Source organism: Erinaceus europaeus, chromosome 4 (genome assembly GCF_950295315.1).
Source record: "Erinaceus europaeus chromosome 4, mEriEur2.1, whole genome shotgun sequence".
Taxonomy (NCBI): Eukaryota; Metazoa; Chordata; class Mammalia; order Eulipotyphla; family Erinaceidae; genus Erinaceus; species Erinaceus europaeus.
The window spans coordinates 142,177,359-142,204,422 of NC_080165.1; the positions used below are offsets into that span (position 1 = coordinate 142,177,359).

General features: G+C 42.3%; 1 protein-coding gene across 3 annotated transcripts in view; it reads right to left on the reverse strand.

Moving 5' to 3' along the window:
• ARMC2 (armadillo repeat containing 2) overlaps positions 1-24,625 on the reverse strand; it is a 149,540-nt gene extending 124,915 nt beyond the window's left edge. The window contains exons 1-4 of one of the 3 annotated variants that reach the window (XM_060190653.1): positions 24,537-24,625; positions 19,069-19,332; positions 18,214-18,286; positions 5,152-5,323 (exon numbers count right to left, since the gene is read on the reverse strand). In XM_060190653.1, the coding sequence (XP_060046636.1) occupies positions 5,152-5,323; positions 18,214-18,286; positions 19,069-19,286 (463 nt within the window). In that variant the 5' untranslated portion in view covers positions 19,287-19,332; positions 24,537-24,625. Of the gene's footprint in view, positions 1-5,151; positions 5,324-18,213; positions 18,287-19,068; positions 19,333-24,418 lie in introns of those variants that run through there. The other 2 variants (XM_060190652.1, XM_060190654.1) reach the window with 2 other exon arrangements.
• Between the last annotated feature and the right edge of the window lie 2,439 nt (positions 24,626-27,064).

The following is a 27,064-nucleotide window of genomic DNA, read 5'->3' on the forward strand; positions in this document are numbered from 1 at the left end:
ACTGTTTATGTGTGATGTCCAGATGTGCAAAAATAAATTGCTAAATACCTAGGATGTAAACTCTGTACCTTAGAGTCTGCCTGAAGAGCAGCACGTTTTAGGTTTATGAATCTAACAGTCCACAGAAATACCACTGTATCCCATAACAATAAATCCACTTCCATTGACTTTAATAATTCCCACTTTATATGTATTGATATTTATTGAGTTGCCTCTTCCCATATTAGCACTGTCCTAAGCACTTGGGGTGCATCAGGGATAGAACAGAAATCCCTGGCCTCCCAGGGCTCACATTCTAATCGGTGTGGATAGGCTCCACACCATAATAACGTAGGTGTGTGGTGTGAGATAAACATGGGAAAAAGCAAAATCAGTAAACTGAGGGAGATTGGGAATGGTCGCCATTTTGAACAGGGTGGGGGCATGATGGGCAAATGTTTAATGAAGGGAAGACACGTAGCCATCATGGCAGACAAGAAGCCTGGGCAGGCGATGCCTGGGGAGCTCAAGGGGTAGCGGGAGTGAGAAAGGAGCTGAGAAGAGGTTATCAGATAGATGAGGGCTAGATAGTGGACGCTGGCAGGCCCAACCCTGCAGTGGAAAGTGGGGGCATTGACATGGGAGACCTTCTAGAAAGGAATGAGACAGAGTTGCAAAAAGGGTACCCAGTCTCTGATCTGAAAAGTGGACTGTGCTTAACACTGCTGATTCTTAGGCTAGCAATAAAATCCTGTTTCTCCTTTTCTTTCTTTCTTTTTCTCTCTTTCTTTCTTTCTCTCTTTTTCTTTCTTTCCTTCTTTCTTTTCTCTTGTTCTTTCTTCCTTCCTTTCTCTCCCTCTCTCTCCCTCTCTCTCTCTCTCTCTCTCTCTCTCTCTCTCATTTTGCCTCCAGGGTTATTGCTAGGGCTCAGTGCCAGCACTACAAATCCACTGTTCCTGGTGTCCACCCCCCATTTTATTGGATAGGACAAAGAGAAATTGAGAGAGGAGGGGGAGATAGAGAGGGAGAAAGAGAGATACCTGCAGACCTTGTTTCTTTATCATTAAATTGACATTAGAAATAGTTTCCTCAGGGCCTGTACTTGGTAATGTCCCTGATAATGTGCACACGCTAAAATGCTCAAGGACCCAGGTTTAAGCCCCTACCCCCATCTGTAGAGGAAAACCTTCATGAGTGGTAAAACACGACTGCAGGTGTCTCTCTGTGTCTCTACCTATCTTCCCCTTCTCTCTTGATTTCTGTCTCTATCCAACAAATAAATACATAGTTGTTGTTTTTTTTTTTTTTTTTAAGGGAAGAGTTTGTTCACAATGCTGCTACTACATTCTTGTCTAAGGTAAGATGCTTCGGTAAAGGGCAAAGGAGTATCATATAGAAAAACACTGTTGTGAAAGCTTTTCCAAAATGACTCAAAGTTTCATTTCTGCACTTGAGCTAACAAGCCATAGCAGACAAGTTGTTCCTCACACCCAGTTTCATCGCTCATAGAGCTTTCCCCCTGCAGGTGGGGACCAGGGGCTTGAACCCAGGCCCTTGTGCTCTGTAAGTGTGCTCAACCAGGTGCACTACAGCCTCGCCCCCAAAATGAATAGCTTTTCACTGTCTTTATGTCCTGGATACTGACACAGACTGAAGGGATCATGAGAACCAGGAAGTGGGGGTGATGCAATCTGGTGATCAAAGCACAGTAAAAAAGACTTGCTTCTGCACAACTTGGGGGTCTACAGATGTCCTCTGTGCTAAGATAGGACAGCAGAAATGGCTCCTATGAGGGCCAGAATAAACCAGCAGAATGTGCTGAGGCTATTCCCTTGAGCTCTGGTCCTCTATGCCCCTGAGCAGCCCTGAGGCCTCTGTCCCCTCAAGCCCCATCTTCAGGTCCACTCCCTGAAGGCCTTGCTGTGCCTGCATCTCGTTTACTCTCTCTACAAATTCCTAATGGCTCACTCCTCATTTCAGCTGCCACCTATGTCCAAGAGACATCTAAGCTAATGCAAACTGCTCCAGCCAGTCACTCTCCACCCTATTATCTTGGTTCTCTTCCTCAGAAGCCAAATTCACTGATTTCTTTTAATAAATCTTGTTACTTATTTGATAAACTTTTGTTTTGTTTTCTTAATTTATTGCCTCCAGTCTGTCCCTGCTCTTTGAGAGCAGGCCTCTGTGGGCTTAGAATGGCATCTGTCACTTGGTATAGTAAATATCTGATTGGTTGACTACTGAAAAAGACACATTTTGGGGCACTGATATAAAGTCAGTAGCCAAATTTTATACTTCCTTATGGGGGATGGAGACAGTCTCTCTCCCTCTCTTTTCCTCTCTCTTTCTCTCTCTCTACACACACACACACACACACACACACACACACACACACACACACACACACACACCTTATACGCCTCAGTGCCTCTTTCTTCCTTCCTGACTCTTCCTTTTCATCAATGTCAGGGGCCTCTAGGGACTGTGGGAACAGACAAGATCATGGGTGAAGTAGACTGACTGGTGAGACCTGGGGGTCTGTAGACCAGATCCCAAGCACCTGAGATGAACACAACTCAGCTCTATCCATCACCAAGGGGCAGAAGGGTGGCTGTGTGGAATGGGTGCTCCCAGTGCGCCAGGTCTCAAGTCTGAATTCTTCCATGTCTCCTATATTTAAATGTTGGTGACTCAATGAGAGAAAACATTGTATGTCATGAACAATTAGGACCCTTAAGGGTAGTGTGCAACTTTGGGGCTCCATATTTAGGGCTTCCTCTTCATCAGTCCTGGATGACTGAAGGAAGGCCAGTTCTGTCAGCCCTGCCTGGGTGAAATGATTCCCCCCCCCCAAACGTTTGAGGTCACGTGTACTTTTGAGGTCATTTATTAAATGGCCCCAGATATGCATGCACATGACGGAAGCAATGTACTCTGCTATCTTTTTTTATTTCATCCTGTTTTCCTTTATTTTTAAGAAATGCTGGTGTGATCCCGAGGGCACATTTCCTGTGTGTGAAGAAACCTTAGTAATGCTCCCGACAAAGGGTGACCCAACTGCTCAGAGTATTCCTTAGATCCCAGATTTTTTAGCCTCTCTGCCCTCATCCCTGCAAACAATTCTGTGGCAGAAAAAGTGTTCCATTCAGGACCTAGGAGGTGGTGCACCTGGTAGAATTCACGCATTACCAAGAGCAAGGACTCGGGCTGAAGCCCTCAGGTCCTTAAGTGCAGGGGGGGACTTCAGGAGTGGTGGATTAGTGCTGCAGGTGTTTCGTGTCTCTCTTCCTCTGGATCTCCCCTTCCCTCTCAATCTCTCTCTGTTCCTTTCTAAAAAGGAAAGGGGGATGGGAAGACTACTGGTATCAGTTTATTCACTGTGTAGGCTCCGCGCCACAGCAATAGTCCTGGTAGCAAATAAAGAAATTCATAAATAAATATGAAGATAAAAAGTTACAGTCAAGTTCTGTTTACACATGAGATCAGAAAAAAAGTTTTTCAAAGACTAATATTTCAAATATAATTTTCTAAGTTTTAGTGCACATTGTGTGAATCTTCAACACATCTAATGAAACTAACAACTTCTTGAGTTTTAATATTTAAATGATTCATTCCTGATGTATGTGAACATACATCAGGAATGAAGTCACTAGAAAAAAATGTATTCAAATATTCTTCCTATCAACTACAGGGCTCTTCCCCCCACCTCAGAAAAAAAACAAAAACAAAAAAACAAGGGAGTCGGGGTGGTAGCACAGCAGGTTAAGGGCAGGTGGCACAAAGCACAAGGGCTGGCATAAAAATCCCGGTTCAAACCCCAGCTCTCCACCTGCAGGGGAGTCCTTCACAGGCGGTGAAGCAGGCCTGCAGGTGTCTATCTTTCTCTCCCCCTCTCTGTCTTCCCCTCCTCTCTCCATTTCTCTCTGTCCTATCCAACAACAACAACAATAATAATAACCACAACAATAAAACAACAAGGGCAACAAAAGGGGATAAATAAATAAATATTAAAAAACAAAACCTGTGCTATTTAGACATTCTTTTTTAAAGTATTTTTAAAATTTTTATTTTCCCTTTTGTAGCCCTTGTTTTTTATTGTTGTTGTTGTTATTATTGATGTCGTCAGTGTTGGATAGGACATAGAAAAATGGAGAGAGGAGGGAAAGAAAGAATGTGGGAGAAAAAGGGAGACACCTGCAGACCTGCTTCACCGCCTGTGAAGCGACTCCCCTGCAGGTGGGGAGCTGGGCCTGGCTCCAACCAGGATCCTTATGCTGGTCCTTACGCTTCAGGCCACATGCGCTTAACCCGCTGTGCTACATCTGACTTCCTCTAGATATTCTTTATAAACTCTCAGATACATAAATGAACCATGTTTCTTAACTTTCACATGATGTTAACTAAGTCTTAATTCATGTAAGAACTACGGGGTGGATGCGGGTAGATAGCACAATGGTTATGCAAAGTGACTTTCATGTCTGAGGCTCTAAAGTCCCAGGTTCCGGTCCCTGTACCACCATAAGCCAGAGCTGAGAGGTACTCTGGTAAAAAATAAAAATATAAACATTTTAAAAAGGGGAAAATAAAGAACTCCATGTGGCTAGGAAAGAAATCAGGCACAAATAATTTTGTGTGAAAAAAGCCTGCTCTGGGTTTTATTTGCTTTGCTTTTTTTTTTTTTTTTTAATAGAAGCACACAGGAAGTGAAAGATGGGGGTAGGGAGGTGGCATACCTGGTTAAGCCACATATTACCAAGTGCCAGGACCAGGGTCTGAGCCCCTGCCTCCCCACCTTCAGGGGATCTGCTTTGCATGTGGTGAAGCAGGTCTGCAGGTGTTTATCTTTCTGTCCCTCTCTCTCTCTTCCCAATCCTCTCTCAATCTCTGTCCTAGCAAATAAAAAATTAGAAAGAAAATTAAAATGGCCACCAGGAGCAGTGGATTCATAATGCTGGAAAATGTTAGAAAGAGTGGGACAGTGGGAGAGTGAGAGAGAGAAAGTGAAAGAGAGAGAAAGAGAGAGACAGAGACAGAGACAGACCACACCACCGAAGCTCCCTTCAGTGTGGTGGGGCTGGCCAGAACGTGGGTTGTGCAAGGCAGCACACTGCCCTAGCGAGCTACTTCACTGACCCTCTGCCCCGGGTTTTAAAGCATGTTACGAGGTCTTACATTCAGCAGGAGGAAGGGTCCTGTCTGGCAGAAGGGTCCCCTGGGAGGCCGCCCTGAACAGGCGCGCCCGGGCACTGCTGATTCTTCGAATCTTCACAGGGTCCACCGGTGGCTTAGGAAAGGAATGGCCGGGGCCCTCCAATGTGGTGGGAGACGCTGGAGCTTTTGGCTTCTGGAAAGAGATGTTTGGACTGCTCAGTAGGAGTGGGCCGTGTCTTCAGTAGGACTCAGCACCCTGGATCTGGCCCTGGCAGTACAGGAAGCACCAACCTTCAGCTTGGCTTCATCCAACCCCCTGACTCTACACTTCACGGGCCTCTCTTAACTCACTTAAGGTCTTCTCATATAATGCGCTTTTCAAAAATCAGTTATCTTGTATTGGACACTTTGCCATCCTGCTTAGTGCATTTGAAAAAGCAAAACACAACAAAACAAAAACCACTTGACCTGGATTAACAGATAACTGTGTAAGAGACTAAAAACTAGATATATAAAAAAAAAGTCTTGTGCATTTCTGTATTGAATTCAATTCAGAAAATGCTGACTGGATATCTATGTGTGCCAGAGTTAAGTAGAATATAAACTCTACCTTTATTTTTCAGTCTATAAAATCATTTTAATGACCTAAGACTAATAATTTAGATTAAATAGCCATGAAACATAAGATATTGCTTTGGGCTTATGAAAATTTTTACTTTTGATATCTTAAGAAGTCTATGCTGATACCTTTTAGAAAAAGCAAGTTCCTTTAAGATTTTTGAAAATTATAAGTATTATTATAAAATTATATTATCATTATACTTAGGCCACATATATGGTTATTAACACATATGTTTTATATATAATATATATATATATATATATATATATATATATATATATATATGTAACTTCACCAAGAATAATGGAATTAGTGGCCCAGCAGGTGGCCCAGTGGATAAAGCACTGGACTCTCAAACATTAGGTCCCAAGTTCAATCACTAGCATGTCATGTACCAGAGTTGTGGCCTGCTTCTCTCTCTCCTCCTTTCTCTTGTTAATGAATACATCTTTATTTTAAAAAGCAGTGGAATTCACATTTGTCTGAAGTGCATATGGAATATTCTTCATGATAAACCACAGGACACAAAACAAGTGTCAGCAAGTTTAAGGAAGACTGAAATGATATAAAGAATCTTTTTCAATCACAATGGTACAAAACTAAAACAAATACAAAAAGAAAACTGAACAAACACAATCACAGATGTGTGGGGATAAAACAATAGGCTATTCAGAAGCAAGTGGGCCAACAAAGAGATGAAAGGAGAAATTATATAAAAAAGCTGAAACAAATGAAAATGGATGAATGACATATTAAAATCTATGGGTTATAGTAATAGCAAGACCATATTCATAGTAGTACAAGCAAGAAACAAGAAAAATCTCAAATGAACAGTCAAGTGTTACAATGGAAAGAAGTAGGGAAAACAAGAGCTGACCAAGCTCCAAGTCAACAACAAACATGAAAGCAGAAACAGAGACTAAGAAGACTATAGAAAGACTCAGTGGAAAACTGGAATCTGCTTCTTGGAAAAGATAAACAAACTCACACAACTTGGCACATACTCACCAACAAAAAAAGAGAGACACCTCAAGTAAAATCTATAGTGACGAAAGAAGAGATTACAACTGATACCACAGAAATATGAAGCATCATGAAAGACTAAGAGCTGCTACTTACATGTCAACAAAGGGGGAAGAAATGAATGGATTCCTTAAAACGTAATTTTCCAAACAGTGAATGACAAAGAAGTAGAAAATCTGAATAGAATGATTACAATAAAATATTGAGTTTATCAATAATAAAAAAATCTACTAATAAGTGGGGGAGATAGCATAATGGTTACGCAAACAGACTCTCATGCCTGAGGCTGTCATGCCAGAGCTGAGCAGTGCTCTAGTAAAAATATATATATATATTAAAAGGTCTACTTAATAAAAAGAAATCAATGCTCAAACAGCTTCACTGATGAATTCTACCAAGCATTCATATATTTTATACCTATCTTCCTCAAATTCTTAAAAAAAATATATTAAAGACAAAGGAATTCTGCCAAACTTATTTTAGAAGCCAACAGTAGGCGGTGAAGCCGGTCTGCAGGTGTCTGTCTTTCTCTCCCCCTCTGTCTTCCCCTCCTCTCTCCATTTCTCTCTGTCCTATCCAACAACAATGACAACAAGAATAACTACAACAATAAAACAACAAGGGCAACAAAAGGGAAAAAATAAATAAATATTTTTTAAAAAGAAAATAAAGAAACTATTCCTGAGGTATACAAATACAGCAATTGGCAGCAAAGGATTAGCAAACTGAATTTAAGAATATAGTGGAATTTATAAAGGTCACGGTCAAGTGGAATTTCAAGAATGCAAAGATGAGTCAAGGAATGCAGATCAATTTGTTATGACACATCACATGATCATCTCAACAGATGCAAAAAAAGCATTTAACAAAATTCAACATCCACTTATGATACATACAAAAAAAAAATCTCAAAGGGTGTACAGAGTGTTCAAGTTCATTTTCTTTTCTTTCTTTTTTGTTTGTTTTTTCTTTTATCTTCCTTTTTTTTTTTTTTTTGCTACCAGGGTCATCGCTAGGGCTCTATGCTTGTATGACTCTATTACTGTTTACTAATGGCTGCCATTTTCCCTTTATTATTATTTAAGAAATGGAGCAGCTGTCTCTCTCTTCCTCTCTTATCTCTATCTTTTGCCATGAATCAAAGGAAAAAAAATAAGAGGAGGAACCAGAAAAAAAGCAAACAAATCTTATAAAAATGTAAATAAGGTTTTACCGTGTTTTCACCTAAAGGAGAGGAAACTGATTATCTTTGGCTGGCAAAGTATATCCCCTTAACTGTTCCTTCATAAAAAAAGTATCGTTTCCTAATGCAAAAATCAGTGTTTGTAATAATAAAAAGTCTCATTTTACTGTGTCATTTGCTGAATTATTTTTTGCCACTTAAATATATATCTCATCAGACTACTTAAACTACAAAATGATATAGGAAAAACATTCTTTTAAAAAAATTTATTATCTTTATTTATTTATTGGGTAGAGACAGAGAGAAGTTGAAAGGATTAGGGAGACAGAGAGGGAGGCAGAGAGAGAGAAAGAGAAAGAGAAAGAGAAAGAGAAAGAGAAAGAGAGAGACCTGCAGCCCTGCTTCACCACTTGCAAAACCTCCCCCCTGCAGGTGGAGACCAGAGTCTTGAACCTGGGTCCTTGCACATTGTAACGTGTGCACTCAACCAGGTGTGCAACCACCCAGCCCCTGAAAAACATTCTTTAATCTTTTGAGGCAAAATTACTAAATAAGTCATTCATTTCTGTCTTGCCAGGTTCTACAAGATGTTGTTACACTGCATGGAACAAAATGTCTTTTCAAATGTAAAAGGAATAAAATATCTTCTAAAATTCAGTGTGTGTGTGTGTGTGTGTGTGTGTGTGTGTGTGTGTTTGTGTGTGTGTGTGTAGTCAGGGGCTCAGGCATGTGCTATTTCCCCTTCCTGGGTTACTTTTCCATTCAGATAGAGACACAGAGAAGAGACACCAGACTGAGTACCAGAGTTTCGTCCAGGGCCATAGCTATCTCCCATGTCCTACCCAGGCCGGAATTTGAGTCACACACATGGCAAGGCAGGCACCCTACCCAGTGAGTTATTTCTCCAACCCATGCTCCATATTTGAGTTCAAAGAATGTTGCCATCAAATTGAAATATTCACTTGGGAGCCTAATGTCTCTCTGTGCCATGTTGTTCAGCAGAACACTGGAGAAAAAATTTTAAGAGTTGCTCTGGTGGATAAAACTTCGAGAATGATCGAAGACAGAAAAATTACTTTCATAGGAGAACCCAATCAAGGCAGACAAAATTTCTGAAACATTCAGTTAATGATTGGCCTCAACTCTCATGCCAGCTTGGTGGCCCTTGACCACCTTCTTTTTTTTTTTCTTTTTTATTTAAGAAAGGATTAATTAACAAAACCATAGGGTAGGAGGGGTACAATTCCACACAATTCCCACCACCCAATCTCCATATCCCACTCCCTCCCCTGATAGCTTTCCCATTCTCTATCCCTCTGGGAGCATGGACCCAGGGTCATTGTGGGTTGCAGAAGGTAGAAGGTCTGGCTTCTGTAATTGCTTCCCCACTGAACATGGGTGTTGACTGGTCGGTCCATACTCCCAGTCTGCCTCTCTCTTTCCCTAGTAGGGTGGGTCTCTGGGGAAGCGGAGCTCCAGGACACATTGGTGGGGTCTTCACCTTGTAAAGTAGCTCCTTTGTGAGGGGAAGGTCAAAATCTCTCCCATTCCACACAAAGACTGGAAAAGGGACTCTAAGATACTCCCCGAGGGGGTAGTTACCACTAAATTTGCAAAGTAAGTAACAAGAACATACAAGTACACACACACACACACACACACACACACACACACCTTTGATATTCTTATACCACTTTTCCCAGTCCTGAATCTCCTCCCATTCTCAATTTTTTCATGAGTTTCTAAGTCCCTTTCTCTTTAAAATACATTAAATTTTGGGAGTTGGATGGTAGCGCAGCAGGTTAAGCGCATGTGGTGCAAAAGTGCAAGGATCCTGGTTTGAGCCCCCAGCTCCCCACCTGTAGGGGAGTCGCTCCACAGGTGGTGAAGCAGGTCTGCAAGTGTCTGTCTTTCTCTCCCCCTCTCTGTCTTCCCCTCCTCTCTCCATTTCTCTCTGTCCTATCCAACAAGGATGACATCAGTAACTACAACAATAATAACTATAACAACAATAAAAAGGGAAAATAAATATTTAAAAAATTTAAAATATATATATTCAATTTGTTTCACTTGTCAAAACACTTCCAGTGTGGTTCCTATAAAATATATAAAAACAGTCCCAACTAATTTATAGCATGGAGGTCAGCCCATAGTCACCCTGGGGGGGGGGGTAGTTTCTGGGATGCCAGTAATAATGTGTTTTCTCTTTCTGAATTCTGGTTATTGAGTGTATTTAGTTGGTGTAAATTTACTAAGTTGTTACTTTTATGATCTGCTTCTTCCTATATGTCAATAACAATTTATTTTGCTATCACTGAGAGTTCACTGCTATTGGCTGTTTTTTTTTCCAGACAGAGAGAAATACACACAGAAAGGGAAAAGATACCATAGCACCAACCATTCCCCGATGCAAAACACACGCCAGGCTTGAACCTATGTCATCTGCATGGTAATGCAGGCACACTATCTAGGTGAACTGCTGGATTGTTGTAAAAGTCATGACACATTTTTTTTTTTTTGCATAGAAAATGGTGTATTGCACCACAGTAAAGAACCATGGGGCAGAGGGAGGGGGGAGGGTTCAGGTCCTGGAACATGACGGCAGAGGAGGACCTAGTGGGGGTTGAACTGTTATGTGGAAAACTAAGACATGTTACACATGTACAAACTACTGCATCTTACTGTTGACTGTAAACCATTAATTCCCCCAATAAAGGAAAACAACAACAACAAAATGAAAACATGGAAAAATGCATCGTGATTTTTCTGACAACTCAATATTTTGCCAGTCTAATAAAAATTTAATAAAAAATACTTGCAGATTAAATGACCAATTTTTTAAAAGTTTGGGAGATACTGGAGGAATTTTGTTTTGATAATAATAATGACAAGCAAAATTTCCCAGTTAGTCCCATGGTACATCTCTCTCCACTTCACGCATTCCAAAAACAAGGGCAGTTGCCTATGCGTATGATCTACCCATCAGTCAGTGAGGGAAGCCAAGGAAAACAAGAATGCATAGCAACATGGCAGAGCTGTCATGGGAAGGTAGGACATGACCAAAACAGACAAAGCATATATGATTCCTAACCAGATAAACACGCAGACAAGCATGCCAATGGATGACTACAAGTCACGTGCTTTACCTCCTGCCTGGCGAGAGTTCAGATGCCAAAGCGAACCCTAATGGGGCTAGGCGGTGGTGCACCTGGCTGAGTGCACAATTACACTGTACAAGGACTTGGGTTCAAGCCACTTGTCCCCACCTGCAGGGGGGAAGCTTCACAAGCAGTGAAACAGTTCCCCCCCCTTCTTCCCCTTTTCTTCCCAATTTCTTCTATCCAAAAATAAAGTAAAATAAATAAATAAAAAAGAACAAACCTTAGTGAGCAAGCCAAGACAACAGGTCAGTACCCAAGTGTTGAGGGACCAGGTGTACCCACACTTCTATGCAGAAGACCAGAGCATTCCTCAGTGCAGGCAGCCCACCGCCTGCTGGGGGATTAGAGGGCACAGCCAGGAAGGGGGACAAAGAGAAGTAGCCCAACGTGCAGGCACAGAGTTAAGCTGGCCTGCTAAAATGTGGGCGCCAAAATACGCTGCTCTCTTTGTGAGTGGAGAAGCAGGTCTGCAGGTATCTATCTGACTCCCCCTCTCCCTCACCTCCCTCTCTCAATTTCTCTCTGTCAAATGAAAAGAAGGAAAAATGTAGCCTCCAGGAGCAGTGGATGTTTAGTCCTAGCACCCAGCCCCAGCAATAACCCTCAAGGCCAAAAAAAAAAAAAAAAAAAAGACAAAAGGGAGAGAAAATGTATTTTACAGTACTGTATTGTTTCAATACTATAAACACATGTTGTCTGTTTACAAGAATATATTGATAGAAATGAATCTGTGTTCTAGGTCAGCTGTTCTTTGGAGCCTCATGTCAGTGGGAATGTACAGTCTTTGTTCTTTTGTGACGAGCTTATTTCACTTAGTATAATGCCATCAAAGTTTATCTATGGTATAGCATGTGAGAGAATTTCACTTAATTTCCTTAATTTGTTATAAATGAGTAAGAGAGAGAGAAAAATCAGAGTACTGTCCAGCTCTGGTTTGTGATGGTACCAGGAATTTAAATTGGGCCCTCTGATATAGTCTAAGGAACCAAACACACCATCCAAAAAGATTCGTGTGTACCTATGTTCTTAGCAGCATAATTTGTAAGAGCCAAAACCTGGAAGCAACCCAGGTGTCCCACAACAGATGAGTGGCTGAGAAAGTTGTGGTCTATATACACACAGTTGAATACTACTCAGCTTTGAAAAATGGTGATTTCACCTTTTTCAGCCCGTCTTGGATGGAGCTTGAAGGAATCATGTTAAGTGAGATAAGTCAGAAACAGAAGGATGAATATGGGATGATCTCACTCATAGGCAGAAGTTGAAAAACAAGATGAGAAGAGAAAACTCTAAGCAGGACTTGGACTGGAGCTGGTGTGTTGCACCAAAGGGAAAGACTCTGGGTGGGGTGGGGGGAGGGTTTAGGTCTTGGATGATGGCAGAGGAGGACCTAGTGGGGTTTATATTATTATGTGGAAAACTGGGAAATGCTATGTATGTACAAACTATTGTATTTACTGTCAACTGTAAAACATTAATCCCCCAATAAATAAATTAAGAAAGAGAGAAAGGAAGGAATAAAGAAAGAAAGAAAGACAGACAGAAAGACAGACAGACAGACAGAAAGAAAGAAAGAAAGAAAGAAAGAAAGAAAGAAAGAAAGAAAGAAAGAAAGAAAGAAGTTGGGCCCTGTGGCATGCAACTCTTTAATAACCACTGAACTATCTCCCTGGCAGAACTTAACTTCATTTGAACATTGTGTACTGTACAGCCAAGGTCTCAACAGCATGATTTTATTGCTGCTGGGTTGACTCTTTTCATTCTGAGCAGAAGAGGTGTAGCCACAGCACCAGAGTACCCTCACTTTATTCTGGCCATTTTATTTTTACACCACTCCCTTTCCCTCCATTTTCTTTTTGGTAGGGATGCAGGTGTCGGTGTCTCTGTGTCTCTTTCCCTCTCTATCTCCCCCGCACCTCTCAATTTGTCTCTACCAAATAAATAAATATTTGAAATAGATTTTTTTTACTTTTATTATTATCTTTCCTATTTATTTATTTATTTTGTCTCCAGGGTTATTGCTGGGGCTCAGTGCCTGCACTATGAATCTACTGGTCCCGGAGGCCATTTTCCCCCATTTGTGTTGCTCTTGTTGTCATTATTGTTATTGTTGTATGACAATTGCTGTTGTCATTGTTGAATAGGACAGAGAGAAATTGAGAGAGGAGGGGAACACAGGGGGAGAGAAAGACAGACACCTGCAGACCTGCTTCACTGCTTGTGAAGCGACCCCCACCCCCACCCCGCAGGTGGGGTCTCCAACCAGGATCCCACTGCTCTACCGCCCAGCCTCATCTTTCCTTTTTAAGTCATCATCAGGGATTTGCTCCTTGGGGCTAACTTTGTCTAGACAGAAACAGAGAGTTAGAGAGGGAGAGACCCCGCAGCACAGAGCATTCACCCAGTGCAGAGGGCTTCAGCTAACCTAGCTCAAACACACAGCAAAGCAAAGTCCAAGTGAGCTATTTTGCTGAACTCATAAAGTTATTTTTCAACAAATACCTATTGAAAAAGACTATGAGGATATACAGATGAATCAGATGTTGATCTATATTTAGGATTCTTACTTCACATGGATGTAATGACTAGAATATTCTTAACTCATCTCTTTGTCAGTTAGGTGGTTATCAGAGCTAAAGGATAGTTTTAAAAGGAAAGGATAGTTTTAAAAGGTGAAGTAGAAAGCAGAAAAGTAGGTAGAGAGTAGTATAAAGTCATCTTCAGAACTTAAAGTCTGCATGTTAATTTTAAATAGTTCACCAAAACCAAGCATACGCACACAATAATAAAAAACTGAGAAGCAGTTTGACACCCCTATTCCTAAAGAATTGGAATCACTAGGTATTTGTAGTAGCAGGGGCTTCAAAAAAGGGTGCCTTGAATACGGAAGAGGCAGAGTGAACATAAAAGGTCCAAAGGGCCAACGGGTGTATGAAAGAATGCTCTAAGTCATTGATGAGCAGCCAAATGCAAATGAAAAAATACCTCTTTGTACCTGTGAGAATGTAACAAACTACTAAAGACAGAAACACCAACAGTTAGAGAGGGTGTGTGTGTGTGTGTGTGTGTGTGTGTGTGTGTGTGTGTGTTGGTGGGGGAAGGCTTTTCTACATTGCTGGTGGGAAGGTAAATTGGTCCAACCACTATGAAAAACAGTGTGGAGGTTTGTCAGGACACTAAAAATGGATCTACCCTACAACTGGACAGGTCCTTTCCTGGGGCTATACCCAGGAAGACTGAAGACATCAATCCAAAAAGATCTATATACATCTATGTTCATAACATCACAACTTATAACAGCCCAAGCTTGGAAAAAAAAACCAGATGCCTAACAACAGAGAAGTGGCTAAGAAAGTTGTGGTATATACACATCTTAAAATGCTATGCTAAAAATGACAAGGTCATCTCCTTTGCAACATCTTCCTCAGAACTTGAAGAACTTGCTGAGTGAAATAAGTCATGAAGAGAAGTGCCAACACCAGTGATCTTACTCATAGGACAGTAAGGGAAAGCATAAGGTGAAGCTTGGATTGGGTGTGACCCCAGAGCAAAGGACTCAGGTGGAGGAAAGAGATGATTTCTGATGTGTGGTGGGGTAGGAGACCAAGGCTGGGAGAGAGATTGCCAGACATCTGGACACCTATCACACTCCTGGCAACAACTGCTCTGTAAACTACTAAAATAAAAAATATATAAATACAATTAAGAGGCTGGGTGGTGGCGCACCAGGTTGAGTGTACATGTCACAGTGCATAAGGACCCAGATTTGAGCTCCTGGTCACCACCTGCAGGGGGAAAGCTTTGTGAGTGGTGAAGCAGTGTGTCTTTCTCCCTCTCTATCACCCACTTCCCTCTCAATTTCTGGCTGTGAGCTGAAAGTCTATGCAACCCTTTCCCTTCTAGTCAGACTACTAAATTCTATAGCAGATGATGGTGTTTTTTTTTAAATATATATATATATGAGGTTATAATATAAGGTCTCTGAATTGAATAACTAGGCATGGTTGAAAGTCAGGGTACTCACTGTAAACACAGATTTAAATGGAATATAGATATATAATGCCATTCAGGTACCCTAGCTCCACCTAACTGCAAGACAGGAGTAACCAGCCTTTATCCCCCAGACAAAAGCTTGAAAGTTAATTTTATCGGGAATCTACAGAGGTCAGGCAATAGCACACTGGGTTAAATGCACATAGTATAAAAAGTGCGAGGATCCTGGTTTGGACCCCGGCTCCCCATCTACAGGGAGCTTGGTTCACAAGTGGTGAAGCTGGTCTGCAGATGTCTATTTTTCTTCTCTGTATTCCCCTCCTCTCTCAAATTCTCTCTGATCTATCCAATAAAATGGAACAAAATGGCCACCAGAAGTGGATTCATACTGTAGGCACCAAGCCCCAGTGATAAATGTGGAGGACAAAAGAGAGAGAGAGTGAAAGAGAGAGAGAGAGAGAGAGAGAGAGGGATTGGCTCTACTGGAAAGTCCTAAAGATGTTGCTATTGAGACAGCTGGAGAATCTGAACAACAATGCAGTCAGACTAGAACACACACACAGAGTAGATATTGCTTTTATATTGACAATCCCATCCATATACTCCCACTCTTAATAAGAGCAGCTCCACTGCATGAACCACCAGCTAGCTTCAGATATGAAGAGACAGAGAGACATAACAATAATAATAGAAAAATAAGGAGGGAAGACAGTCATCTACATGCCAAGGAATGAGATCTCAGAAGCAGTCAACCCTCACTTGATCTTAGACTTCTTACCTCCAGAACTGTGAGAAAGTAAACTTCTGTTGTTTAGCAAAACAAACACCTCACTTGACTTAAGGGAGAAGAATGCTTAATCAAAAAAAAAAAAAAAGACTAACTATCATTAATATGTCCGATAAGATGTTGTGACTATGAAACCAGAACAGAACATTCTGTATTATTAAAATGATGTAGATGGAAAAGAACTTTTTTAAAGATATTAAATTAAAATTAAGACCAAATTTTAAAATGAATAACAGAAATAAAAGTAATCCAATAGAAGTAATAGAAGAAGACACAGAATAGAGAAAATAAGAAAAATGAAGTGCCCGTCCATAGAATGCTATCTCTGAAGAACTTACTCTAGAAAAAGAAAACAGAGTGAAAGGGGGGGAGAGGGCAGACACATCAAAATATTTCAGAGCTGAAGGCACAGAATGCCTTGCTGAACATACCCAGCATGTTAGATGAAGGTGGATTAATACATAGGCCCGCTATCATGAAATTCTCAAGATTGGGAACAAAGAAAAAAAATCCTACAAACTTTCAGAGAGAAAGACAAGAATCAAAGTCTCAAAAAATTAAATAATATTACCCATATACCTTTTGTCAGAAATCTCCTGTAGTGAGAAGCAATATTGGGAGTCGGCATATGGGAAACAACAAAGCTGGAATGAAAGGGAGGAGGGGTGAGCCGAGTCCCAGGGGCCCCAGGTGAGTATCCAGAGGGGGTGCGGCAAGCTCTCTGAGGAGATGAGTCAGTGTCTCCTGTGCCCAACTGTATGAAAGAGATTTAACAACCCGGGGGAAGAGTATGGGATGGAATAACTAACGATAGAAATTTCTTTCTTTTCTTTCTTTCTTTTTTTTTTATCATTGTTGTCATTGATGTTGTTGTTGGATAGGACAGAGAGAAATGGAGAGAGGAGGGTAAGACAGAGAGGGGGAGAGAAAGACAGACACCTGCAGACCTGCTTCACTGCCTGTGAAGTGACCCCCTTACAGGTGGGGAGCCGAGGGCTCGAACCGGGATCCTTACGAAGGTCCTTGCGCTTCACACCATGTGCGCTCAACCCGTTGCGCTACTGCCAGGATCCCTAGAAATTTCTTAAAGAATAAAGTGATTGTGAATACTTGGGAAAACACAAAGTAGTGCAGGAAGACGTTATCTCTGTTAATCATCATTTCAGGCTTTAAACAGGATACATGTAATCAAAGTCAGACAGAAGCGAATCTCAGCAAGATTATGACAGAACTACACGTGGAGTGTGGTCCGGGAGGCGGCGCAGTGGATAAAGCAGTAGACTCAGGCACGGGGTTCCGGTTCAACCCCCGGCGGCACATGTACCAGAGTGCGGTGTGGTTCTTCCTTTCTTTCCTCCTAGCTTTCTTATTAATACATCAATATAAATACAAATACAAATAATAGCAATGATAGGAACTACACTGAGAGTAGCAGCAGGGACAAAAACGGTGGCTGTGTTGTGAAGGGAGCGTGAGAGGATAGGCGGAAGGGAGATCTTCATCTTCTTTACTCTGCTACTTGAGGAAAGTCAGTAGTTGCTCCAACTCACGAGTCAGATAAATGCTACTTAGAAGCCTGAATGTAGGGAGTCAGGCGGTAGCACCTCGGGTTAAGCGCAAGTGGCGCAAAGCGCAAGGACCGGCTTAAGGATCCCTGTTGGAGCCCTGGGCTCCCCACCTGCAGGGGAGTAGCTTCACAGGCAGTGAAGCAGGTCTGCAGGTGTCTGTCTTTCTCTCCTCCTCTCTGTCTTCCCCTCCTCTCTCCATTTCTCTCTGTCCTATCCAACAATGACAACAGTAAGAATACAACAATAAAACAACAAGGGCAACAAAAGGGAATAAATAAATAAATATTTAAAAAAAAAAAAAGAAGCCTAGATGTGAACACCTAGCGAATGTATCGAAAGAACTGAACATGGGATCAATGGACAAGGGACAATGAAGAATAAAGACTAAAAGACTGCTGGAAGCTTCTTATAACCAATATTTGACTGGGTACCTATATAGATCATTTATTTTATATACTACTGCTAAAAACAAGATATTACATGAGATGGACTGCATATAAAAATTGTCAAGCATTCTATTTTCCAGGAAACTACAGATTTCTAAAAGTTACTACCAAGATGTAGGTAATTAACAGAAGTGTTTCATTAAATACTAAGCATTGTACTTGAAAACTATGCAATAATTTTCTTCCGTAAGCCACTGGTACATTTTGACCTCTGTGATGATCATTTTCGTAGTGTATGAAGTCCTGATTCCAACTATTTATTCTATTCCACAACTACTCAGAGACATTTCAGGTACTCACAAGTTCTAATGGACTGAGACGTGCACCAGAGATGGGTCTGGAGTCAGGTGACTCAAAACTGGATGCATGGAGGCTAGAACAGGAGATGAGGCAGAAGTATTAGTGTGTGAAGAATTACTCCTTCTACTTCCAGTTCATGCTAGTTAACTCTTGCTCCAAAACAAGTAAGAGCAGTTAGTGCACAAGCCCTTGAAGAAGAAGCAATTAAAAAAAAAAAACTATAGTACTGAAGACATTTTATTAGCAAGCACTTCATTGCCTTTGAAGATAATTAAAAATGTCAAACAGGGACCAGGTGGTAGTGTAGTGGGTTAAGCGCACATGGCACGAAGCGCACGGACCAGCATAAGGATCCTGGTTGGAGCCCTCCTGGCTTTCCACCTGCAGGGGGATCACTTCACAAGCAGGTGTCTGTCTTTCTCTCCCCTTCTCTGTCTACCCCTCCACTCTTGATTTCTCTCTGTCCTATCCAACAACAACAATAATAACAAGGGCAACAAAATGGGGAAAATGGCAGTGGATTCATGGTGCGCCAGGCACTGAGCCACAGGAGTCCAAAAAAAAAAAAAAAAATCAAACACTGAAAAGAAGAACTAGTGATTTTTTAATTAAAAAAAAAGTGTGTGTTCATATTTCTGAGGTTAGTGTGACAACCACTATTAACCATTTCAGAACAGTGCAACTTCTTGGACCCAAGATCTAGAATTGTCTTTAAGGATCTTGAGATATATGAGACAAGTAGCAGTAGTTAAACTTAAAAATTAATAATAACAGCTCTCCATCATTAGAATTAAGGCAAGATATCATTTGGTTCCTGAGATATTTGAGTGTACAGGAAAGAGAAAAGGTAACTACCTGAAGGAAGAAGGAGGCCTATTTTCTGGTGTCCTTGCAGAAGCAAGTCCAAATAGCTTCCTTTGGTCTTCTCGTGGTGTACATGGTCTCTGTGTCTTCACTGTTCTCAGGGAATTCCGTGCTTCACTGATGATTTCTGCACTGGTTTTCGGCTTGGGCAATAATGGTCGGTAAAACGGATCCAGCTTTTCTGACTTTTTGTCCCTGGGAGATAGCATTTTTTCCCCCTTTAAAGTAAAATATGCTTCAGGTAGACAGCACACCCTGCAAATTTATGGTAGAAAATAGCAACTAGATTTTATCCAACAGTTAGAAAGAATTGTTTAAACCCACCCAGGTATGTTTAACGTACTCCTGTATGATACACTTGAAAAAAAAAATCAACTTACAATCTGTCAAGAAGCTAACAGTGAGGGGCTTAGGATGGGAGGACAGCTCAGAGATAAAGGCTGATGGTATACAGACGCACTTACAGAAGCAGTAGAGAGAAAAGACACACAGAGCAGATACTGAGAATGAAAAATAAACCTAGGGAGAAGGAAGATGAAGCATGGGGGCTGGGGAGACAGCATCATGGTTCTGCACAAGTCCTTCAACTCTGAGGCTCTGAGGTCCCAGGTTCAATTCCCAGAACTGAGCAGTGTTCCTCTCTCTCCTCTCTCTCTAGCTAATCTTTCTCTCTCCATCTCTCCTTCTCTCTCTCTCTCTCTCTCTCTCCCTCTCTCTCTCTCCCTCAGTATCTTTCCCCTTGTATCTACTCTTTCTCATGAAAATAAAATAAATAATAAAAAAGAAAAGAAAGGATACATATTTTAAAAAGTGATGAAGCTTGAAAGACAGACAAGGAAGAGAAGATCATCTCAGATACTCCAGACCATACAGAAAAACACTGAGGGGATTCTGCCAAATGAGTAAACTAATGTGTCTTTCCCTGCCTCCATGCCATTCACACATGACGTTAGTTTAAGTTCACAGAGCCGTGAGCCTGTTTCCAAAGTGTATTTGCTTTTTGCACACTTGGTAGAGTGCATGTGTTACCACGAGCAAGGACCTGGGTTCCAGTTATGGTTCCCACCTGTAGGGGGAAACTTTGGGAGTGATGGAGCAGTACTGCAAGTGTCTCTCCTCCTCACTTGTTCTCTCTCCCTCTGTCTCTGCTTCTCTCTATCAAAGAAAAGGCAAAAAGAGGCCTCTCCGGCAGCAGGGAAGTCATTGTTCAGTCCCCAAGCCCCAACCATCACTCTGGAGGCAAAATAAATAAGTAAGCAAGTTTTAAAAGTATATTTGTTTTTATAAGTATAGTGTGCAAACTTACAGAAAAGTTCACTTCCTCTAGCTGCCTACAAATTAACTGAGATTACTTTCAAGTTGAGATAGTATCCAAGATGCACAAATCTTCTATCAGGTATCAAGACTAACTGATTCTTCGCAGGCTACTTCCCTCATTTAAAGGGTTAAAGTTATGCACAGGATAATGAGGATGCAGGTCTATCTTTCTCCCCCCCCCATCATCTTTAGTTATTCTGTAGATACAGCCAGAAATTGAGAGGGAAGGGGGTGAGAGAGAGAGAGAGAGAGATACACAGAGAGACACCTGCAACACTACACCATTCACAAAGCTTTCCCCCTGTAGGTGGGGACCAGGGGCTTGAACCCAGGTCCCTACACATTGTAATATGTGTGCTCAACCAGATGCACCACCACCTGGCCCCCAGACTCTTCTCTAATGCTCCCGTAGAGGCCTGGTTAACTTGACGAGACACATCTGACAGCTCTCAACTTCAAACATTAAGGTGATTGAAACTTAATACTAATTTTCATCATATAGTATTCAGTATCCATTTATAACAAACAAAACTAAAATCCCCCCTCAATAGTTTATCTCTAGAGAGACAGAGATCTGGAAGTTATTCACATATTGGGGCCAGGTGGTGGTGCACCTGGTGGAGCGCACATATTACAATGCACAAGGACCCAGATTTGAGCTCCCAGTCCCCACCTGCCAGGGGAAAGCTTTGCAAGTGCTGAAGCAGTGCTGCATGTGTCTCGCTGTCTGTCTCCCTCTATATCTCCCCCTAGAGATAGATTTCTGGCTGTCTTTATCTGATAAATAAAGATAACTAAAAATAAATTAAAAAAAAGAAATCATTCACGTATTTCAGCTACCCAGTTTTAGAATAACTTCTACAAAGAGGGGGAAAAAACTCAGGACATATGCACAACGAGTGTAAAAAGACTTCATTTCCATAAATAGGATTAACAGATGACTCCTTAGATAAATAAAGAGACTTTACTATGTTGTGGTTCTATATGTTAAGCTGTTCCATAAACAACAGACAACAAGAACAGTTGTTTCATTCTACCCAGGCCCCATCCCAAGAGTCTGTAAGGAGAAGAGTATGATTCAAACTGACAAGCAGTATGCCATTCCATTCTCGTAGAAAGCTAAGATGTTGAGATATATTCTCAATATATTCTAGTCATTTTTTATATAAGATTTGGAACTTCAGCAAAATCTCTAGTTTACGTGCACTTATACAACTAACAAAAACCATGACGGCCCTAATATATTCCACTTATGGGAGTCGGGCTATAGCGCAGCGGGTTAAGCGCAGGTGTCGCAAAGCACAAGGACCAGCATAAGGATCCCGGTTCGAACCCCGGCTCCCCACCTGCAGGGGAGTCGCTTCACAGGCGGGCGACAGCGCAGCAGGTTAAGCATCCATGGTGCAAAGTGCAAGGACCAGTGTAAGGATTCTGGTTCGAGCCCCCAGCTCCCCACCTGCAGGTGGGGTTGCTTCACAGGCGGTGAAGCAGGTCTGCAGGTGTCTGTCTTTCTCTTCTCCTCTCTGTCTTCCCCTTCTCTCTTGACTTCTCTCTGTCCTCTTCAACAACAACAACAGCAATGGCAACAATAACAAGAGTAACAAAATAGGAAAATGCCTCTAGGAGCAGTGAATTTGTATTGTAGGCACCGAGCCCCAGAGATAACCCTGAAGGAAAAAGAAAGAAAGAAAACAAAATCTTCCTTTTCCTTTGCTCTTAGGAGTCACCTGAACCAGAGCCTTCTTGCCAGATGCCACACCAGGATATTTGCAAAAAGAAAAGTACCTTTTTTTTTTTTTTTTTAAACCAGAGTACTGCTCAGCTCTGGCTTATGGTTGTGTGAGGGGACTGAATCTAGGACCTTAGAGCCTCGGGTATGAGAGTGTTTTTGCATAACCATTATGCTATGGATACCTGCCCCAAATTACTATTTCTACACCCTTTTTCTTTGCAAATCAAATAGAGTAGTCAAAATCCTTACCACAACACTGAATTACTTTTGTGTTGATATGAGTACCCAAAGAACCAGTAGTTAAGTGCGTAAAAGCTGGAGTAAGGATTCAAAAGTGCTCTGACAATGTGTAACTTTGCCCACTGCACACCGTGAGCCCTCTAGCATCTCCAAGCTTCAGTTTCCTCATCTGTTCAATGTGAATAGTAATAACAATCAACAGTGTCCTGTGCATGTTTTCAGGATGGCCAGTGTTTTCTCTACTTCTATACACTGGGCATTTAGCTAGTGTTTTCTGCTTAATAGAAACTCAGTGGGAGTCGGGCAGTAGCGCAGCGGGCTAAGCGCAGGTGGCGCAAAACACAAGGACCGGCATAAGGATCCCTGTTCGAACCCCGGCTCCCCACCTGCAGGGGAGTCGCTTCACAAGCGGTGAAGCAGATCTGCAGGTGTCTGTCTTTCTCTCCTCCTCTCTGTCTTCCCCTCCCTCTCTCCATTTCTCTCTGTCCTATCCAACAACGACAACAACAATAATAACTACAACAATAAAAAAAAAAAAAAAAAGAAACTCAGTAATATTTTCGAATGAGTGCTTGGCTAATGGGTTACAATAACAATAGGGTTGTTCTGAGAATTAAGCAATATAGTTTACGCAAAGTTCTTTAGATTAGTGCCTGTTCCAAAAATAAAACAACTACTGTCCAAGCACTATGTGATACAACAAAAATAACTCCTATAAGAACTGGTAGACTGCATTATATATAAACCAATGCAGAAATCTTATATTTTGTAAACCAATGCTAAATCAATAACAATAATTTTAAAATTTAAATAAAACACAAGACCTCTCAGAAACATACATAAACCCTTGATTTAAGCCTGCATATGTGGGATGACTGTAAGGGTAAAAGATACAAGATGGGTTAGATGTCCCTGAAACAACAACAGTCATATGTAAAACAACGTTTTCTCAGTGAAAATCAATTTAAAGCATTTCTGCCAATGAATGAAAAACAGCATTAAGGAAAAAATAGCAAAAGAATGGAAATAAAATTTGCATTGTGCTTTCATGCATTTTAAGTTAAAATGTAAATGGAGGGAGTTCCTTGATGAAAAAAGATAATTTCAGGAAGTGCTTTGCTACATATCAGTATTCCAAACCCATGAGTTCAAAATTTATCCATTTGCAAAATAGGAAAGACACACAAGCCTCTGTGTGAGAGGCTTGCTTTTCTACCCAGTTAAAATAACTCCAAATTATGCTCAGCAGGGAATCAATTACAGAAGCCAGACTTTCCACCTTCTGCACCCCATAATGACCCTGGGCCCATGCTCCCAGAGGGATAAAGAATAGGAAAGCTATCAGGGGAGGGGATGGGATACGGAGTTCTGGTGGTGGGAACTGTGTGGAGTTGTACCCCTCTTAGTCTATGGCTTTTGTCAGTGTTTCTTTTTTATAAATAAAAATTAAAAATAAAATTCTAAATCAGAGTTAGATGGAAGACCAGCTTATGCTATACTCACGGGATGGATGATAAAAGCTATTATATGTATATGCAATAGATCTTAATGTACACTGTTACGAATACATTGATTTTATTTATTAAGATGCCATCGGTTGCCTACATGGGCCCAGGTACAATTTGTGTGGCCGTGGCCAGGTCACCCGCTTGTGACTTTACAAAGTCCTCTAGTCTCCCACTTGCTCGTTCAACAAATAACACTGTTTCTATTCTGCACCACTCACTAATAACAAATCTAACTAATAAATATTAATATGCAGAATAAAAAATATTCTGCACTAACTCATAAAAACCGGATAAGGCAATCATGGCTGACCCCGAGGGCATGCACAGGACGCTCTCATCGCCACCGGCCAGAGCCTGAAAGGTGAGTCACACAGCAGGCAGGGTCCCAGGTGAAGAGGCAGGGGACACCTCACCTCCCGTGCAGACAGCGGCTCCCCAACGCGCGGCAGAGCCCCCACCCCAGGGATCCAGGACCGAGCCGGGCGCTGCAGCATCTTCACCTAGCCCGCCTCGTCTCCATGGCAACCGTACACAAACTACCTACCTGGCCTCCCGGAGCCGCCTGCCTGCAGAATCAGCTCGCGGCCGGGCGGGTGGAGAGGGCCAGAGAATGAATCTGGAATAGGAGCTGGGAAAGGGGCCTCCAGTTAGACCCAAAGCACCTGTTTATAGCGCTGGAGACAGAAACAGCTGCGGGACGTCAGCTCATGCTCCAGCTTTCCCCAGGCTCCTGCAGCAAGCGGGGCGGGGCGGGGCGGGGCGGGGCGGGGCGGGGCGGGGCGGGGCGGGGCGGGCGGGGCGGGGCGGGCGGGGCGGGGCGGGGCTAAACGCTGAGATCCTCCCTGGGCGCCGCTAGGGGTCTGCGTCTGCGTCTGCGCATGCGCCGGGCTCCGCTACCCAGACCCAGGAAGCAGCGGGAGTGGGCACCGGTGGGCGGGGCCGTGGGCGGAGCCACAGCGAGAGCTGCCTGCGGGGAGGGTCGGGGGCCTGCAGGTGAAGCCAGGGAAAGGACGAGGACTGTAGAAGAGATGGAATCAACAACTGCACTGTAAACCGTGAACCCTGCAAAAATAACGAGGGGGCTGGGAGGAAGAAGAGCAGGAAGAGGAGAAATCTAGTGGCGGGGCGGGGCGGGGCGGGGCGGTGGGGGTGGCGGAGCAGATGCCCATTGAGCAATTTACTCATCCGCATTTGCTGAGCACCCAAGAAAAGTGCTGATAGTATCTATACTAAGGAGGGTAGCTGAGTGTGTAAGATTAGAGTCAGAATGTATTGTTTCAAGTTGCAGTTTTTATAACCTAGAACTCTTTCCTCCTTTTGTCAAAATCGAAGTCAATTTAGTAGTCAACTAGTTCATATGGGGTTGTTGGGAAGATTGAGAAAATAGATGTATAGCTCGATGATGCAGAGAGCATTCCATGAACGTAAAAACACAGCTATTAGAAAGCCCTTTTGCACTTCCCTAGCACGTTAGCAGCTGCAAAGGGTCTTTCCCATACACTACCTTTCTGAACTTCCCTAGCTGGTCTTGCAACCTCTTGCACAGCAGAAGGCACAGGGAATGGAGGAGTTGTAGTAAGTGACAGGTAGATTATAAACGACTCTCCTGCAGGCAGTCTTTTTTGGTTTTGTTGTCTCTCTCTTTCTGCTGTTATTGTTACTACACCCAACACTGTTGATTGGCAAAAAGAACCCTATGTACATTGAGCTAAAGCTCTGTTCTCTTCTATTAGGTTATCTCAGCAACACTTTACAGTGCTAAATACAAGTGAGACCATAATCATTCTTCATTCGGGTCTGCACCGTATTCTATCAATACGGGTTTTTGTTTTTGTTTTCAGTAAAAGTGGTGTTATCAACATTGGAAAAATGTCACATCCTTTGGTGCTAAGTATCTTGTAAAGAATAATTAAACTGAACATACTTTTTGAGCACATACTATGTGCAAGGTGTTATCAGTGTTTGGTGGGAAAAGGTACTGTCCTGAACCAAAGGCAGTAAATATCATTTAAATACACCAAGTAGGGTGGCCTAGGAGGTTGCAAAGCAGATGGGGGGGGGGGGACTGGACTTGCATGCATAAGGCTCTCAGTTTGATCCCTCCACATAGTATATGCTGGAGAGATGCTCTGGTTCTCTTTCTCTCATGTAAGTAAGCAAATAAATTTGGACTAGATGTAGTCTCTTACAGTAAAGGGGGACACAGTTGGGAGGGAGCTGTGAGAGTTTGGGGGTGGGGTGCAACAGGGTGAAGAAGGACTTAAGTTGGTGGGCGTGTGTGCAGACACCTATTAAGGGTGATAAGGAATTGTGCTCATGTGACAATATCTGTCCTACAAATCATTCGTTCCCTAGTAAAAATGATTTGGAAGAAAGTAAAGAGATATTTGAAAATAACTATCCATCCAACTTTCACACAGGAGATAATAAATACTCATAACTAATTAGATCATTGTAGGTACTGAAGTAGTTGTGTTCCTCTACGTCAATATTTTGAAACATTTTCCAGTGATTAAAATGCATTATCAGGGGAACAGGTAGTGGTGTACCTGGTTAAGTGCACACATTACAGTGCACAAGGACCCAGGTTCAAGCCCCCAGTCCCCACCTGCGGGGGAAAGCTTTGCAAGTGGTGAAGCAGGGCTGCAGGTATCTGTTGTCTCTCTCCCTCTCTATAAACCCTTTCCCTCTTGATTTCTGCCTTTCTCTATCCAATAAATAAAGATAATAAAGTAAAAATAAAATAAATTATCACATCATCAAGTACATTCTACTGGCCACTGGACTCCATTGTGTGTCCTTTGTCCATTTTCTACTAAACTGTAACTAGTACTGAGTTCATAACATGTAAGATGCGATCAAAATGCAGAGAGCAAAAGGTGAGGATGTGTGAGGAAATTGCTTTGAAGATCATGGGGGTAACCCACTACCTTCATCTCAGACTAGGAAAGGAGACTTTTGAGGAGGTCTGCTGGAGACCGCAGTCTGACAGGCCTAAGGATGGGAGCTGCCTTTCAGTCCTGTGAGCCTGACTTAATCCTGAGAGAGCTGTCTTCAGTCCGGTGAACGCAGAGGTGCCGCAGCAGTTACAGGCTCCTAGTCTCTCACAGCAGTCCCGATAGGCCACCCCATCACCCGGGGCAGTAGACAGGGAATCTTTGGATTGGAGCCCCCGGCTCCCCACCTGCAG